This window comes from Mesoplodon bidens (assembly GCF_964165515.1).
Source record: "Mesoplodon bidens genome assembly, chromosome: 10".
In the NCBI taxonomy this organism is placed as follows: domain Eukaryota; kingdom Metazoa; phylum Chordata; class Mammalia; order Artiodactyla; family Ziphiidae; genus Mesoplodon; species Mesoplodon bidens.
In genome coordinates, this window is record NC_138172.1 from 91,722,999 (window position 1) to 91,739,551 (window position 16,553).

General features: G+C 39.6%; 1 protein-coding gene across 4 annotated transcripts in view; it reads right to left on the reverse strand.

Annotated features, from left to right (window-relative positions):
* The window catches only part of KDM1B (lysine demethylase 1B), a 56,853-nt gene extending 40,326 nt beyond the window's left edge, over positions 1-16,527 (reverse strand). The window contains exons 1-8 of one of the 4 annotated variants that reach the window (XM_081247178.1): positions 16,376-16,527; positions 16,015-16,058; positions 14,698-14,736; positions 12,288-12,387; positions 11,039-11,166; positions 9,607-9,696; positions 8,953-9,064; positions 5,897-6,013 (exon numbers count right to left, since the gene is read on the reverse strand). In XM_081247178.1, the coding sequence (XP_081103304.1) occupies positions 5,897-6,013; positions 8,953-9,064; positions 9,607-9,696; positions 11,039-11,166; positions 12,288-12,374 (534 nt within the window). In that variant the 5' untranslated portion in view covers positions 12,375-12,387; positions 14,698-14,736; positions 16,015-16,058; positions 16,376-16,527. The remainder of the gene's footprint in view (positions 1-5,896; positions 6,014-8,952; positions 9,065-9,606; positions 9,697-11,038; positions 11,167-12,287; positions 12,388-14,697; positions 14,737-16,014; positions 16,059-16,375) is intronic. The other 3 variants (XM_081247179.1, XM_081247181.1, XM_081247180.1) reach the window with 3 other exon arrangements.
* Between the last annotated feature and the right edge of the window lie 26 nt (positions 16,528-16,553).

Genomic DNA, 16,553 nt, shown 5'->3' on the forward strand with positions numbered 1-16,553 from the left:
TGTCAATTGATACAACCTAAAATTGAAACATGCAATTTTGTTAAAAAGCTAGAGCCATTCCAACTTATCCTCATCATGTATCTTCTTAACTTTTTAGGGAGTTTTTAGAAACCACTATTTCTTGAGATGAAGAAATAACTGTCCTATGTCCAGCAATTTCTTATTTCACTTTGGCTTCTTTTACTGACTTTAAATTCTGTTGTATTGAACTGAATCATTTTACATAAAACAAGCACAGTACTCCTCCTTGATATGAAGTTATCTATCTGCCAGGCCTTCTCCTTGTATACATGCATGAATTCTCTTGAATGAATCTCATTTAATAATGGTTATTTCATGATGATGATTGCATGAATTTTTTTAATCATCTTTTTTTCTATATTGCTTGAATTTTTCAATGATAACCAAATAGCATTTGTCTGAAAACAAACTCATTCTAAAGAAAACAGACTTTTCAAAAACTACATAAATTGAAGAAATTGTAAGTGACACACCTGAAGAAAAATCAAGTAATCAAAACAAGCGACATGGATAATCCGAACAATTAGTAGAGATGAAGTCAAAGTTAGATTCAATTATCAGCAAGTGAAAAAGAGGAGAGATTATGGATAACTCTAAACAGTGGTTAAACCAAAGCTAGTCAAAGCACAGCACAAAATGATTTTAATGTGAACTTTTCATATAAAAAATCACACCTAATATTTAGTAAGGTAACATTAGTATGCAAATATTCCAATATATATATTTTTAGAACTGTTCAGAAACTTCGCAGAAATAGGTTGAGTGAAAATGACCCAAAGGCTAGTGTCTATTAAAACAGTCTGCTATTTTTGACTGCTCCTTGGCTGAACTCTTCTTCAAACGTTATAATAACATGCCACTGAGTCTGCTTTTCCCTTGAGAAGTAATCTGGAGCACAGGTGCTGGTTAAGTTCAGTGCAACCATATTGTTCCCGCCAGCTGGACATGCTCCCCTTCACCACACAAGCTCACGGTACCTTCATCACTCAAACCCCAGTTTCCTTTGCTGTACCCACTCAGTCTGGAAAATCAATTACCCATTCCCTCGGGGTAAGCCCCCTCCCATTTTTTTCTCTTCTATCCCTCAGAGAGGTCTTCTACTCTGGAGGTTGAGCTCAAAAATCAATTTAGGGCTAAACTGAAAGGTTTTAGAACAGGGTTTGTTAATTCCGGGACCCTGACCCCTGACCCTGAAAGATCAACGCTTTCCACTCTTCACTCCCAAATCACCAATATCAACAGTAAAAGGATTCCGCCATAAATACCAGTGGCATTAAAAGGAGAATTAAGAGAACACTGCAAACAGTTTTAAGCTAACAAACTTGACAGTGTAGATGAAACAGACAAATTTCTTGAAAAACACAATGTTCTAAAATGGATAGAATAAACCACCTAAGTAGCTATGTATCTGTTATAGAAACTGAATTTGTAATTTCAAAACTTCTCACAAAGAAAATTGGCCCAAATGGCTTCACTAGTGAATTGTACCAAACACGAAATAAGAAATAATATTAACCATCCACAAACTTTTCAGTAATACAGAAGGAAGATATACCTCTCATTTCATTTTATGAAGCCAGTGTAACTCTGACAGCAGAACCTGACAAGAACATTACAAGAAAAGAAAATGACAGAGACTAAACCTCATGAACACAGATACAAAATCCTTAATAAAATATTAGGAAACTGAATCCAACAATACAATGAAAGGATAATACATTGAGAACAAGTGGAATTTTTTCCCCCCAGGAATGCAAGGTTGCTTCAACATTCAAGAATCAGTGTAATTCACCACATTAAAGATTAAAGGAGAAAAACTGTATGATCATCATAAAAGATACAGAAAAAGTATTTGACAAAATCTAACATCCTTTCATAATAAAAAGTTCTCAGCAAACTAGGCATACAAAGGAACTTCCTCAATCTGATAAAGGGCATTTGTGAAAAGCCACAGCCAACATTACACATGATGATAAAACACTGAACACATCACTCCTAAGGTCAGGAACAAGGCAAGGAAGTCTGCTCTTCCACTTCTATTCAGCTCTGTACTGGTGGTCCTGACCAATGCAATAAGGTAAGTTAAAAAAATGAGCAAAAGGATAGTTTTTTAAAAAAGCAAAACAGTCTTTATTCACAGTTGATATTGCAGAATTCCTCCCACCAAAAAAATCTACAAAAATATAAATGGAATTTAAAGTGAAGTCAACAAAATCTCTGGGTATAAAGTCAATATGCAAAATTAAATCATATTTCTATATAATTGCAACAAACAACTTGAAAAGTTAAAAATAAATTCTACTTACAATCACAGAAAAAATAAGTATCTAGAAATAAATTTAACAGAATACATTCTCCTTTAAAACTAGAAAACACTGTTGGGAGAAATTAAAGACCCTGAAAAGATGGAGAGACAGACCACACCCATAGGTCAGAACAGGGGTTGGGAAACCTTTTATTTATTTATTTTTTTGAATTTTATTTTATTTTTTTATACAGCAGGTTCTTATTAGTTACCTATTTCATACATATTAGGGTATATATGTCAATCCCAATCTCCTAATTCATCCTACCACCACCACCGTCCCCTTGCCCCCACTTTGTGTCCATACATTTGGGGAAAACTTTTCTTTAAAAGGCCAGATGGCAGATATTTTAGTCTCTGAGGATCACATGGTCTCTGTTGCAACTACTCTGCCATTGTAGCATGAAAGCAGTCATACACAATACATGATGAATGAGCATGGCTGTGTTCCAATAAAACTTTATTTATAAAAACAGGTGGAGGGGGCCAGATTTGACCCATGAGCCATAGTTTGCTGACCCCTGGATTAGAAGACAAAAAAATGTAAAGATGTCAATTCTCCTTCAAATAATTTATAGCTTCAATGCATTCCAATCATAATCCCAAAAGTTTTTGTAAATACTGACAAGTTGATAAAATTTTTATAGAAATGTAAGGACCTAAAATAGCCTAAACAATCTTGGAAAAAAAAAAGTTGGAGGAATTTATACTACCTGACTTACTATAAAGATACAATAATCAAGACAGCAGGGTACTGGGTTAAGGATAAACAAAGAGATCAATGGGATAGAGTCCAGAAATTGGCTACAGGTATGGCCAGCTGACTTTTTTATAATGTTGTCAAAATAATTCAATGGGAAAAAAATTGTCTTTTGGACAACTAGATATTTATATGAAAAAAATTAGAATCTTGACCTATATCTTACATCAAAACCAAAAATTAACTTGAGACAGACTAGTGTCCTAAATATAAAGGCTAAAATAATAAACCTTCTCAAAGAAAACATAGGAGACTGTCTGTGCAAGTTGAAAGTTGCAATGATTTTGCAGAAAAAATACAAAAGGTTCTAAGCATAAAAAAAAAACATGGATAAATTAGGCTGCAAAATTTAAAAACTGCTCATCAAAGGATCTATTAAGAAAATGAAAAGGCAAGACAAAGACAGGGAAAAATATTCAAGATAACATATCTCATTTCCAGATTACATAAAGAACTCCTACAAGACAAGACAAACCCAATTTTTAAGAGACTTGGACAGATATTTCTCCAAAGAGGAACTATGAATGGCCAATAAGCATATGAAAAGATGTTCAACATCACTAGTCATCAGGGAAATGCATTTTAAAACCACAATGATAAAACAATACATACCCACTAGAATGGCTAAAATTAAAAAAAAAAAAAAAAGTACCACCACCAAATGTTGTAGTCTGGTACAACAACTGTGGAAAACCATTTGGTAGTTTCTTACCCATAAATTTACCAGATGACTCAGCAATTTCCTATGTATTTACCCTTCAGAAATGAAAACATAAGTCCACAAAAACACTTGCACAGAATGTTCATACAGATTTATTCATAACAGCAAAAAATTTTAAACAACACAAATACCCTTCAACAGGAGAATAAACAAATTATGATACATCCATACAATGGAACACTACTCAGCAATAAAAAGGAAAAAACTACTGATCCATGCAAGAACATGGATGAATCTCAAAAGCTGTTTTACTTGGTGAAAGAAACCAAACGCTAAAAAGTATATACTGACTGATTCCATTTTACAAAGTTCAAGAGCAGGCAAAACTCGGTTTAGGGTATGGCAATCTAAATAGTGTTTGCCTCTGGAGGGAGGCAAGGAAATGACTGGAATTTTTTAGGGTGGTGGAAACATCGTATATCTTGACTGGGGTACTGGCTACGTAGTGTGGACATTATCCAAAACTCAACGAAATTCAATTAAGATCTGTGCATGTAATTACAATATGTAATTATACCTCAATTTAAAAAATAACATGTAATTTTACATCTAGTAAAAATATCACCACTCAGTGTAGGTAAGGTTTTGATAAAATGATCACTCTGAGCTATAGTTCTTTAAACCTTTAAAAAGTTTTAGATATTTGTATCAAGTGCCTTAAAAAAATGTGCCTACCCTGGCGGTCCAGTGGTTAGGGCTCCGTGCCTCCAATGCAGGGGGCACGGGTTCGATCCCGGTGGGGGAACTAAGATCCCACCTGCCACGTGGCGCGGCCAAAAAAAAAGTGCCTACCATAAGCACATAATCAAAGCACAAAAAAAGTTCTAGCAGGATAAATAAGTCATTAAGAATGGTTATCTATTAGGGTGGGAAGGAAGAGATGGTTAAGGGGCACTTTCATTTTTTATTTGTATATAATATGTGTGTGTATATATTTACATATACATACATATATTCAATTCACTTTTTTAAAACCCGAGATTATATTCATGTAATAATTGTGTAAAATTTAAAACAATAAAACACAGAACTCCTAAATGTTCATACCCTTTTTCTCACCGTTTCACTTTGCAAAATCTTCCAAATATATTTACAATAATTATGAGTCACTTTAATAATATTTGTATCTTAAATCCCAGGCTTTTAAAAACTTGATCATAAACTTTATAGAGCTTTTCATCATTTCTTTAAAAAGAAAATATTTTGCTCGTGATAACTGCATATCTTTGTGAATATACAGCAAACCACTGAATTACATACTTTAAAAAGGTGAATTTTATGCTATGTGAATTAAATCAAAATTTTCAAAAAAGAAAGCCTCTTGCTTCTGAGATTACAATGATTCCTAATATTCTTTAATGTACTGATGGAACTAGAGACATTTTGTAGATGAATGCTTTAACACATTTAAGCAATTAACACATTTTTAAACGCGAAGTAATTATCAAATCTCAAAACAGGCACACTATACCAACTATGGAAGACTGCTAACAGTCCAAACATATATATCTTTTTCGCCTTACTAACAGGATCCTAATTTTGATTCTGTTATAAAATATTTTCTTCCAGTTATAAAATATTTTATAAAATATAAAACACGCAACAGTTATAAAATATTTTCTTCCTTGGTCCCTACTGCTGTTCAGAGTAGCGGCATGATACTATTCTGGCCAATGAGCTATAAATAGAAATCTACTGCTGGAACTTCCAGGAAAGCTCCTGGTTTCCCAATAAAAGAGGGAGAGACTTGGCTTGGGATACCCCAGCCTTTCCCATCTTTTCTGCTTTTAAGTTGGAATGATGGCTGACAGTGCAGTAATGATCTTGTGACAGAACTGGAAACTAAAAGGAGACTTCCTTGGATACCTACACCAACTCTGGACTGCCTGTTTCTAAACTGCTTATAATGAGAGAAAAATAAAAGCCTTAATTGGTTAAGCCATTGTAGTTAAGGTTCTGTTATACGTAGGACAATATAATCCTGATACAATGATCAACAGAGTTATTGAAAAATATACACCATTATTATTTACTGACAACTAAATTAACACATCAATTAATTCAAAAGGAAAACCAACAGAGATCATACCTTAACAGCAGTATTTGGTTTCATACCACATCGGTACGTCTTTGCTATCTGTGGAATCAGCTGGATTTCCTTGGTAAGTTGCCTCCATTTTCTACACTCAGGTTTTGTACATTGAACCTAGATGGAAAGTAAAAGTCAAGATCAATGGGTCGGCACCTCATGAGCTAGCATTTCTATCTTCCACCTCTCACTTTGCCATCTTCTTCACATGATTTGGTCAACAACCGTTCAGCACTTCCAAGTAAGTACCTTTTCTTCCCCTTGCGCCATGGCCACCCATAAAATCCACTTTTACCCCATCAGTCTAATTTCTGATTCAATACTAGCTCAGGCCCCGAGAAGTGCAAAGGGGATCTTAGTACTGTTGTCAGAATGGCTTTCTAGCTCTAACCTAAGGAAACAGAGTTAAATTTAGTTGCAGGTAGTCAAAAAGTATCACACTAAATGCATCAAAAAGTATCACACTAAATGCAATGTGGTATCCTGGATTGCATCCTGGAACACTAATGAAAACACTGAAGAAATCCAAATAAGTCTGTAATATAGTTATTAGTACTGTACCAATGTTAAGTTCTTAGTTCAAAATATAATCCTGGTGTGTTAGATGATAACAGTAGGAGAAACTGGGTGAAGGATATACAGGAACTCTGTACTATCCTTGCAAATTTTCTATAAATTTTAAATTATTCCAAAATAAAAAAGCATGCAGATATCCATCTGCAGAAGAATGAAGTTGGGCCCCTACTTAACACACATACTAAACTTAAAATGGATCAAACACCTTAATGTAAAGAGCTAAAATGATCAAATTCTTAGAAGAAAATATGAATCGATCTTCATGACCTCAGATTTGGCAGTGGATTCTTAGATATGACACCAAAAGCACAAGCATCAAAAGAAAAAAATGGATAAACTGAACTTCACCAAAATTTAAAACTTCTGTGCACTAAAGGACACTATCAAGAAGTGAAAAGACAACCTAAAGAATAGGAGAAAATATTTGCAAATCACTTATCTGATCAGGGCCCAGTATCCAGAATAGATAAAGAACACTCACAATTCAACAACAAAAAGACAAACAACCCAATTTAAAAATGGGCAAAAGACTTGAATAGACATTTCTCCAAAGAAGATATACAAATGCCAGCAAGCACAAGAAAAGATGCATTAGTCATTAGGGAAATGCAAATTAAAACCACAATGAGATACCACTTCATGCCCACTAAGACAGCTATAATTTAAAAAAATGGTAAACATGAGTTGGTGAGGATGTGGAGAAATCTGAACTCTCATACATTGCTGGTGGGAATGAGAGATGGTGCAGCAGTTAGCTATAGAAAAGGGTTATCAGTTCCTCGAAAAGTTAAACATAGATTTACTATGATCCAACAATTTCATTCCTAGGAATGTACCCAGAAGAACTGAAAACAGATGTTCAAAAATATTTGTATACAAATATTCACAGCAGCACTGTTTGCAGTTAACTAAAAGGTGGAGATGACCCAAATGTCCATCAACAGATGAAGGGATAAGTAAAATGTGGCAGATCCATAGAGTGGAATATTATTCCCCCATGAAAAGAAATGAGGCCCTAATACATGCTACAACAAGGATGATTCTCAAGTGCACTACGTTAAGTGAAAGAAGTCAAATATGAAAGGTCACATACTGCATGATTCCTTAATATAAAATATCCAAAATGGTAAATCCATAAAGACAGAAAGCAGATTAGTGGTTGCCAGGGGCTGGAGGCAGGGAGGAATGGGAGGTGACTGCTGAATGGGCACAGGTTTCCTTTGTGGATGCTGAAAATGTTTTGGAATTAGACAGAGGTGGTGGTTGCACAACATTGTGAATGTACTAAATGCCATTGAGGTGTACACTTTAAAATGGTTAATTTTATGTGAATTTTTTGTGAATTGAAAGTTATGTGGGGACTTCCCTGGTGGCTCAGTGGTTAAGAATCCGCCTGCCAAAGCAGGGGACATGGGTTCGAACCCTGGTCCAGGAAGATCCCACATGCCACAGAGCAACTAAGCCCGTGTGCCACAACTACTGAGCCCAAGTGCCACAACTACTGAGCCCAAGTGCCAAAACTACTGAGCCTGTGCTCTAGAGCCCGTGCTCCACAACAAGAGAAGCCACCGCAGTGAGAAGCACATGCACTGCAATGAAGAGTAGCCCTCCCAGCCACAACTAGAGAAAGCCCCCTTGCAGCAATGAAGACCCAATGCAGCCAAAAAATAAATAAATAAAATAAATAAATTTTACAAATAGTTATGTGAATTTCACTTCAATTAAAAAATTTTTAAGTATGCAGAGAGAAGCTCAAATTACCTGTAATATTAAATAAATTAGCAAATCATTTATTAAATGATGTTATATTTATATTATATATGCAATTGCTAAAATAGGTTTTCAAAAAACGGCTAGATGGAAAAATGATATAAAGTTAAATTAATAAAAAAACTCGGGGCTTCCCTGGTGGCGCAGTGGTTGGGAGTCTGCCTGCCGATGCGGGGGACACGGGTTCGTGCCCCGGTCCGGGGAGATCCCACATGCCACGGAGCGGCTGGGCCCGTGAGCCATGGCTGCTGAGCCTGCGTGTCCGGAGCCTATGCTCCGCAATGGGAGAGGCCACAACAGTGAGAGGCCCGCGTACCACAAAAAAAAAAAAAAAAAAAAAAAAAAACTCAGTTAGCAAAAACTTACATGCAAAGCATGATTTTAAACCTAATTAGGATTTGTATATAAAGCATGAAATTGTGTTTAAACATACATAGAAAAACATGAATAGAAAAAAAGATGAGAGAGATATGCACCAAACTTAGCACTGACTATCACCAGCTGGTAATGAGTCTTTAGTTTCTTCTTTACACTATAGGTTGAATTACGTGATTTTTCTACAAGAATCAAAAATGTGATTTGCTTTAATAGTTACAGAAATAATAAATGTAATTAAAGAAAACTTTCCTAAAAATTGGTATTTTCATCCATTCCTCTTGCATTTAGCTCTACAAATCCTTTACAGAACAGTAAAGCGTTATCTTCTTTACCCAGTAGGGAAGCTGCTGGTCTGCCATGAAAGCTTTGGGACTAGGTTCAGTTTTTCCATTGCTAGTCCATATTTTTTTCCACGTAGTATACTTGTCATATCCATCCTTATGGCTGAAAAAGAATAAAAATAAATATATCAAGCTATAAGTTATTCAGGTTTTCAAAACAGGTGGCAGAAATCTTACATAAAGGACTTAACCAGCCATATTTTAAGGAGGGGGGTAGTTATCATGGCACCCATAAAACAGGTGGCATTCCTATCAATTTTAGTACTTAAAACTATCAAGAAGGGATGGTTACCTGTCTGTCCAGCACCCTCTAGTTGTCAGCATCCTCCCCCTAATCTTTGCATTCTGCCCACATGCATTGGCACAGAAGAAGCAGCTCCTAGACGTTTCAGAATTTGCAAACTAAGGAGAATAACTGTCTCACAGCAGATGCTTTTTGAGCGCTGAGTGTGCACACACATAAGTGTACACACATGCAAACTACAGCATCAAAGTCCTGGCCCACCGGTAGTCAGCACAGGTGTGGCTGAAACAGTGGAATAATTCAGTAAGCCTGGGGGCTCAGTCATAACCATCTGACCCCCTCCACCACCCAAGCCACCATCCCTTCCACCACGGAAACCTCAAACAATTATCAGAACAAACCTTCTATAGTAATGGTCAAAGCATTCATTACAGAAATGCTCCCCACAGGAGAGGTGATACCACCGGGATGTGTAGCCATTTTTGGCACATCTGAAAACAGCAAAAACGGGTAGCTTTGGTAATGAATAAACATTTCTTCTCATTTTGTTTTGTTTTTTCTAACATTTATCAAATCACGCTTTTTTTTAACATTTATCAAATTGCTTTATAAAAAAAAAATTAATCAAGCACCTCCTAGGAGCCCTTTTGCCTTACCTCCAACAATCAGAATTACAACAACCAGAATTATAACAGGGGAATCCTAACAACCAGATTACAGCAAGGGAAATGGAAAGGCCAACAATGCATGGTGAGGACACAGGACTTAGATCAGTGGTACCCATCAGAAGGGCCTGGGACTTAGCAGTTTTATCAAGACTCCACGGAGTGATGATAGGGTTTCAGACATGAAAGAAGGGATGCCAGTGGCCTTGCTGCATGTGAGTGAAGGAGCGAAGTGTGGTCTTTAGTAATAACATCTGGCCCGATACTAAACAGTGAACGAATCTGGCCAGCTGGAATGGGACCATCCAGCAGGCAATCTAGTAAATATAACCTACCACACAGCCAATCATGTAGTAAAAGAGTGAAATATAATGCCACTATGAACAGTAACACCACCACCTCTTTGTGATTAAAAAAACAAAACAAAAAACCAAAAACAACAACAACAAAAACACCCAGGATATGTTTTCCAGGTTTTACTGAATGTTAACTGAAGATTTTTCTCTGGAAGTAAACGGTTATGCTTGGGGGCTTCCCTGGTGATGCAGTGGTTGAGAGTCCGCCTGCCGATGCAGGGGACACGGGTTCGTGCCCCGGTCCGGGAAGATCCCACATGCCGCGGAGCGGCTGGGCCCGTGAGCCATGGCCACTGAGCCTGCGCGTCCGGAGCCTGTGCTCCGCAACAGGAGAGGCCACAACAGTGAGAGGCCCGCGTACCGCAAAAAAAAAAACAAAAAAAAAGGTTATGCTTGGGTCATCCTAATAAAAATGGCAAGAGTACAGTTAGCTACACAGCTTTAATGAGACCTGTATATATCTGTTGGAGGAGAAGGTATGTTATATGAGGGAGAAAAGCAGCACAGGGAAATAAGCATATACTTGTCTCTCCAGGGAGGTCAAGGTTCTCTCTCCTCTGCCCCCACCTCTTACCCCCATCCCACCCTCAAACTGTCCCCCCTGCCACCCCCTACCACCAGAGATACAGCCATTGTGGATGGGACTGGAGGACACGGATTGGCAGAGCTGGGCGTGCTGTATACAAAATGGACGGGCAATGTCTCTGTTGTTGGATAACAAGTATCCCTATGTATCTTCAGGAAGACTATCTTTGAGGATGAATGCTCTCACCCGCAGGAAGGTGAGGCCAAGACCCACCATCTAAACAGACCTTTCAGAAGCGCTGGCAAAGCACACGGGACACGCGGCTGTACAGCCGGCTTTTTCGCATTTCCTGTACTTCTTCTCTGACCCACCATCTTCATCCTCGTCTGTCGTCTCTGTGGCCTTTTTCTTCACCTGAGAAAGAACCAGCTGAGGTTAAGAGTACACCGGCAGGGCCAAAGGCAAAGGCGGTGGGAGGTTTACTACTGAAATCACGTCCATGTTAGAAGTTCTAAACGTGAAGATCAACAGCATCCTGACAGTGGGGGAGGGGTTGATGATACAGCCATTTCCCTGAGACTGCACTGTGCAAATAACTCGCTAATTTGCTAGAAATTTAGAACTAGCACTTTGACAACAGCTCTCTGAGTAGAGAACTAAAATGCATATGAGCTTCTCTTAGGAAAAAGCAGTTTCAACTATACTTCAATAAAAAAATTTAAAAAATTTTAAAAAGCTGTATCATCAAAAATAAAAGCCACTCTCAAATTAAGATTTTTTTCTTTACTTAGAGCAGTTATATCCTCTCAGTATTATAGATTTTCAAAACTGGGGCTTCCCTGGTGGCGCAGTGGTTGAGAATCTGCCTGCTAATGCAGGGGACACGGGTTCGAGCCCTGGTCTGGGAGGATCCCATGAGCCACAACTACTGAGCCTGCGCGTCGGGAGCCTGTGCTCCGCAACAAGAGAGGCCCGCGCACCGCGATGAAGAGTGGCCCTCACTTGCCACAACTAGAGAAAGCCCTCACACAGAAACGAAGACCCAACACAGCAAAAATAAATAAAATAAATTAATTTAAAAAACAAAACAAAAAACTAGACAAATTCTAGAAAAAGAATTACATCATTCAATATTTTTCTTTAAAAAAAAAAAAAGTCCTACAAGAGAGATGGCAGCAAGTAACCTGCTAACAGCCCCCAACCAACTACAAGCTGAGGTCCAAATTCCTATGAATGACACCAAGCGAAGCATGGTCTGGCCCCAGCTCATATCCTGGAGGCAACCCTACAGCTGTGATTCTCTGAACACCCCATGCTGATTCACACTCTTCGCCTTTTATCTCTGCAGTTCCCTCTGCCAGATACACTTTTTTCCTACATTCTATCACTTTATCACAGATTGTCCCAAGGTGAATTTCTCCACTAGGCTGCAAGCCCCTTGAGGGCTGGAATTATAGCAACTCTAATTCTTCAGTCCCAATCACAGTAAGCCTGTTGTTCAAAACAGGTGCATTGAATGAACAAATGAGTGATACCTGCCTACCGGAGCTCCTCAAAGGAAGGCTATCTGGAGAATTATCAAAAGGTGCTTTTTTCTTTGTCCTCCCCCGTGGGGTTGCCATTGTATCAGAAAATCTGAAAACAAACAAACAAACATTAAATATTAGCATCTGCTAATACTTTCAACACTCTGGAGTCAAGTTATTATGTAATTTAGTTGGTAAGAGTATATGTGCCACAGTCAGATGGCCCGAGCGTGAAGCTATTGCTTTCAAGTTACTTAAGCTCGCTAAGACTACACCTCAGTGCTCTCATATATAAAATGGGCACAGCCAGAGTGTACCCTAGCATTGGTGTGAAGATTAAGTAAAATAACTAATTTAAAGCACCAGACCTGGTATAAGTACTCAGTAAATGTTATCCATTAGTAGTATGTACATTTACATACAAAAATGTAACCACACGAATGACCGATAAACAACTGACACTACTGTTTATAAAATTCAATGAGTAAAAATATCTCATTTTTGTTTGTAATATTCCTCTCTATCTCACTGCATCTTCTTAGTTCCTGAATTTTGCTCTCTTATTATACTTTAAAAAGAACACTCATTCATTCCTTCTCAATAAAACCCAACAAACAAATCTCAGGCACACTCTCTAGTCACTACTGAATACAGGAATCTGGGTTGGATAGTCACTAATATTTTCCACTGGACAAATGTTATGAGTTCTCAAACTAGTCTAATAACAGCACAGTTAAAGAAACATTAAGAACCAAAAGTCTACACGAAAAATAATGCATAAAACCATGAATGATTAAGTTATCATATTAGTATTTTTTCAATTAAATTTGATAAGGAATGAAAAATGCTTAGCATAAGTACTCAACAGTGTATGGATCCTACAATTATCACACATCTCCTTCCTTGATCCATATTTACTACACACACATACACTCACACAAAACGATAGCATGAGAAATAAACAGGACATACCTATAGATAAGAAAATGGAAAGTGGAAAAGTGCTTTTATCTTAAGATATAAATCCCACATATATGATCTTAATCTTGGGGAAAAGCTTTAAAGGGCCTGTAGTCCTATTGTTTCACTATAAACCGTAATCCTATTGTTTGCACTAACATTCATAAGCGCATTTTTCATGGATTATTAACATCACCTGTGAAGACTTTCAGTCTGCCATCTATAACAACTTTGAGAAATCTTGACACCGATGTTATGGATGGTTTTTCTTTGACTCAGTCTTCACCTTCTCAAAACCATTATGTTAGTTGTGAACAAATATACCTTATGCATATTCTGAAATGCATTACAGTTCTTCAACCATTAAAAAAATTGCCATTAGTGCCACAGCACTCATTATACAGTTGGATAAAGAACGAATGATTTTAAAAGTACTACTGTCTACCTATAATTCTTATACCCAGAGAAGGCTTTCTGGATCACATTTTCAAAATTTTGTCCAATCTAACCAATCTTTTTATGTAAAACATATATCCCACATTATTCATAAAATGAACCATGAATAAAGCATGTGTAAACAATGTATACAGTAAACATTAAGTATTGCAGCAAAAATATTTGAGTCTAATGTGGGGTTTAGGAACATAAATAAAATCAGGTTCATGCAACATTTGACAGTGTTACCTGGGCAAGTAAGCACTCTCAAAAGAAAGCTCTCTCAAAAGAAAACATAGGGCTTCCCTAGAGGCGCAGTGGTTGAGAGTCTGCCTGCTGATGCAGGGGACACGGGTTCGTGCCCGGGTCCGGGAAGATCCCACATGCTGCGGAGCGGCTGGGCCCGTGAGCCATGGCCGCTGAGCCTGCGCATCCGGACCCTGTGCTCCGCAACGGGAGAGGCCACAGCAGTGAGAGGCCCGCGTACCGCAAAAAAAAAAAAAAAAAAAAGAAAGAAAGAAAGCATAGATTCTGGAAATTTCATCAAACATTTTAACCCAACTGTATACTGAAAAACATGTATTATACTGAAAAACATGTATTTGATTGCAATGAAGAAATATGTAATTCAAGAAATGGTTAAGAGGAAATGAAAACATTAGCTATAAAAGCCATTAAGAAATCTGTGTTGGGCTTCCCTGGTGGCGCAGTGGTTGAGAGTCCGCCTGCCGATGCAGGGGACGCGGGTGCGTGCCCCGGTCCGGGAAGATCCCACATGCCGTGGAGCGGCTGGGCCCGTGAGCCATGGCCACTGAGCCTGCGCGTCAGGAGCCTGTGCTCCGCAACGGGAGAGGCCACAACAGTGGGAGGCCCGCGTACCGCAAAAAAAAAAAAAAAAAAAAAAAAAAAAGAAATCTGTGTTGTCTGGGAAAAATATGACTGAAGATTTTTAGGGCAGTAATTTTGTCTCAGTTAATTATACAATTAACAGTTATGTACCTTCATCCTTTTTTTTGACACTTACTGTAATCTCTGTATTTTCACTGTTGCTGGGTTCTTGGGGCTTAAAATAGAGGAAAAAAATTTAAGTTGGAAGGACTACAGTTAATTGTGCTTTTAATATAGTCTTAGAAATATGATCAAAAGTGTCATTAAAACAAATTAGTTTACTGGAAGTGCTTTCCCACCTGGTTCTTCAAATTAATAAACTCACCTAACGTTAAGTATGATCAATTTGTTTCAGGTTCAATATGATTTTATAGGCATGTTTCTTCCTAATTTTAAATTCATAGCTTTGGTTTTCTTTCAATGTGACAAAAGAAAGAAAAAAAGGTTGGGGGGGCATAAATATATAAGTGAATATATCAATGTCTAGATTTCTACTTTAATAATTCCCAGGACTTTTTCAGAAGTAGCTTATTCAAAAAGCTTTTTAAAAAGACACAGAATTCATAAAAATATGAATCTAAAGAACTCCAGGTTGGAATAAAAATTTATAGCGGTGTTAGCATAATTTCTCAAAACTGGACAAAATACTAGAAACTTCTTCAGAGACAAAAGGAGCAAAAGTTTCCCCTTGGGCCACCTGAAATTCTACCCACAGTAATCAAATTTTCCGAAATATGGATCCAGTTCAATTGCCCGAATGCTTTGTTGACTACTTTCTCTGCATGGAAGATAATTAATTATTAATGGTCATTTTCTCCTGTACCTCCTGACGAAACCGTCCCTCCCACTCGCCTTCCTTCCACTAAAATAGGTTAAAAAAAAAAAGTGTAAAAGCCTCGAGTTGTGTGCGCACAGGTGGAGTGACGGATCTCCCCAAAGGGAGTGGTCTATGGACTCCCGTACGCTCTCCCGAGGGAGGGCTGGGCCTCCAGCTGGCTAGGTTCCAGACCACGGAACCCCAACTCATTACAGCTGGGCCTGCCCATTCCTTCCTCTTTCACCTGCCGGTTGCTAGGCTGTTGACTAACAGCTACCGTAATCGGGCCGCCCCCTAGGGGTCCCAGGTCCCGGCGGAGTTACCCCAGCAACCTGGCAATGCCGTTCGCGTCTCAACGCGTGGTCGCGGCGCCGCAGTCGAACTAATACCACCTGCGAGGCCGTGCCGGCTCCTCGCCGCCACGCTCTCGGCTGGGAAGAACAGCCAGGGAGTTCCTACTCCCGGACTGTGGGTCCCCCGCCTACTCCCCGCAGGTACTCCCCAGGTGACAGGGTACTGACAGCCCCCAGGAGGGAGCCCCAACGTTCCCTGTGCCAGATGCAGCCGCCTCTCTTTCTGAAAAGCTTTCTGGTCTCTTCTCCGAAGTCGAAGAAGCAACAGCCTCCCCGGGCTCACCTTTGCGTTGGAGGCGTGCAAGGAGTCGCGGCGAGAAGGCACCGCTGTACAGAAAGGAAATATTGCGGGGAGGGGGGGTTAGGAGAAACCCGCAGCACCGCGATGAACCGGGGAACCCGGTCGCTGCAACACCCCAGCCCGGGAATTCCCCCTTTCTCAGGCTGGGATCCCCACCTCTCACCCCCTACCAATCCGGGGAAGGAGGTATAGCCCCGAGGGCACCGGTCCGCCTCCCTCCCGGGCAAGGAGCGCTGCACAGGGGCAGGAGAGCGTGCACCCCGGCCAAGCTGCTTTGTGCAGAACTGTCACCCGAAATCCGCCGCCGCCCCCACGCCCGCCCCCGGAGCCGCGTGCCCCCCACCTCAGAGCGCAGGCGAGACCTCGCGCGCCGCCCGGAGCCGCGGGCGCCTCTCCGGAGCCGCGCGCCGAGCGCACAAGACGGCAGGATCCGCGCCGCGAGCCGCAGCCCCCGCTCGGCCGCCGCCGCCGCTGCTTCCGCCCCTGTCACGACGTGACCCGGGGTGGGAGGAGCCGGCGGG